This window comes from Perkinsus marinus (genome assembly GCF_000006405.1).
Source record: "Perkinsus marinus ATCC 50983 genomic scaffold scf_1104296952990, whole genome shotgun sequence".
Taxonomy (NCBI): Eukaryota; Perkinsozoa; order Perkinsida; family Perkinsidae; genus Perkinsus; species Perkinsus marinus.
The window spans coordinates 1-2259 of NW_003208669.1; the positions used below are offsets into that span (position 1 = coordinate 1).

The following is a 2259-nucleotide window of genomic DNA, read 5'->3' on the forward strand; positions in this document are numbered from 1 at the left end:
ACAGTTTTCTATGTTCTCCTCGGATTAGAACCATTGTTAAAAGCATATGTAGATTATTACAATTAGGCTATCTATCACTAAGACTAATAGATAGTCTTATCTACTCTGGTCACAGTAGCCCCCTCCAGAGTCAAGAAGGCCTAGCAATGGTAAGCATCGTCGTCGTGTCGCCTGTATCGAAGAAGAAGAAGAGTTGTCAAGTTTACCATTCTCCTTAAGACGTTGTATATATTACTCATTTTAGTCTGTTCATCCATCAAACGCTTCTCTGTGACCTTTCAGCCCACCTGTTTAATCATAATCCAATTACATATGTCCATAATAATGTGGGATGACAGTCCTTGGATAGACCTCATGAATATACTCATGTATAGATAATAAACCATAGCAGTGATGATAGGACACTTATAACAACCATAGCAGAAGCAACAACACCACCAGCAGCGGGTAGTAGGCATGATGATGATGATGATGACCATGAGATGATTAGTATACTCTATAGTACATTAGGTGAGTAGTATGATGATATGTGGAATACACTCATAACAAGAATGACTACGAGCTAACGATAATGAGCCGCCCCAGAGGCCACCAGCATTACTCAATGGTAGAGTCATCATCATCATCTTCCTACACCTATTACATCGATAAAGACACCCACCAGACTCATTAATATACAACACTACGACCATTGGTAGTACTAGTGCAGTACTACATAGATTGCGTTAAATATACATATTATACAGTAAGAGAGATGATGATTATGGTGGTTGTAGAGTAATTATGCATTGGAGGAGTATTACTCCAGGATGGTAGTAGCAATATTAAGATTATCAATAGTGATAAATATGAATAAAACAGTATTAGGATAACAGTAGGTATAAAGAATGATGATGATGATGTAGTAGCTACCATAACACTAGATATACACCATACTGTTACTATTAATCAAGTAGACTAGATTATGATGATGATGATGATGATGATGATGCATCCTCCTTAACACTACATAAGAGTTCTAAGAACTCCATAACCTAATAATGATGAGTTTACAATAATATTATTGTTATTATTATTAGATTACCTCATGTGTATTTTCCAATGTATATGTTGCTGCTGTTGGACGAGCTAATTCATGATTACTATTGTGTACTAGGATACCCATACCATTTGTAGGGAAGGACGCTTTAATTGCTCTAAACCCATCCTCATCTGTTATATCATCACCAATATATATAGGTAATATACCACTAGTAGTAGTAGTATCGACGCCAACGGGTATACCCACGTGATCAGCATTACCATCATACTCAGTGTCATCTTCATCATCATTATGATGATGATGATAATCCTCTATAGTATCCTCCTCCTCATTATCATGAATAACACTTGTGGTTAGGACATCTGAAATAGTATCATCCTAGTAGTAATTCCAACAGTACGACGTGAACAACATGTTGTTGTAGTTGTTGGTATTACCCCATGCATTTAGTAGCCATAATACAGCTTTACCTTTATTCCAACTTAAATTAAGCTTTATCTCATATACCATCTTACCATAATGTAAACGTAAATGTGGATATTGAGCAACAATACTATGGACCATATCAGATACCTAATAACAATACTTATCAAGTCTTACCAAGAAGGTAGTAGTAATATTATAATTACCTCTACATGAAGATCAGGATGAACATTACGATAATGGACAGATATACTGAATTTATTATCCTCAACTACACAGTGTGGATACTTCTGAGCTTCCTTTATAAGTCTATCTCTAGCCTCATATAATTGAGGTAAATAAGCTCTACCAACCTGTAATAATAAGTGTTGTTGTGGTGGTGGTATAAGCCAACAATACTACCTGATAATGAGTATCATTAGGACCTTTAATATCAAAACCATGAGATGCAGCATAATGTATCCTCTTTAGAATGGCATCAGGATCATCATGACCACCACCAGCATCATGCTGTTGTTGTTGTAGGAAGGCTCCACGTAAGAAGGATAATATAGTATCCATTGATCTACCAGTAACGATAGATACTCTGTGTAATAATGATAAACGTTCTAATACTCTAGCCCTGATAATAATAATGATACTGTTGACAGCAGTATAGGTTTTATTACATTTGAGAGCTGAGCTTAGCATCACCAGGATTAGATACTATAGGGGTTAGAGTACCATCATAATCAAGGAATATTAATAATTCCTTATTATGTAACCTATCTTTAAGTACTTTAACATCTTTATCA

At 35.5% G+C, this 2259-nt stretch overlaps 1 protein-coding gene across 1 annotated transcript; it reads right to left on the bottom strand.

Annotated features, from left to right (window-relative positions):
* Positions 1-1084: 1084 nt before the first annotated feature.
* On the bottom strand, positions 1085-2026 carry Pmar_PMAR001689 (Trehalose-phosphatase, putative; the record flags this gene model as incomplete). The annotated part of the gene is made up of 4 exons (XM_002776880.1): positions 1085-1250; positions 1455-1615; positions 1672-1818; positions 1868-2026. Coding segments are annotated over 4 exons (633 nt in total), but the record flags the coding sequence as incomplete, so codon positions are not given.
* Positions 2027-2259: the final 233 nt, after the last annotated feature.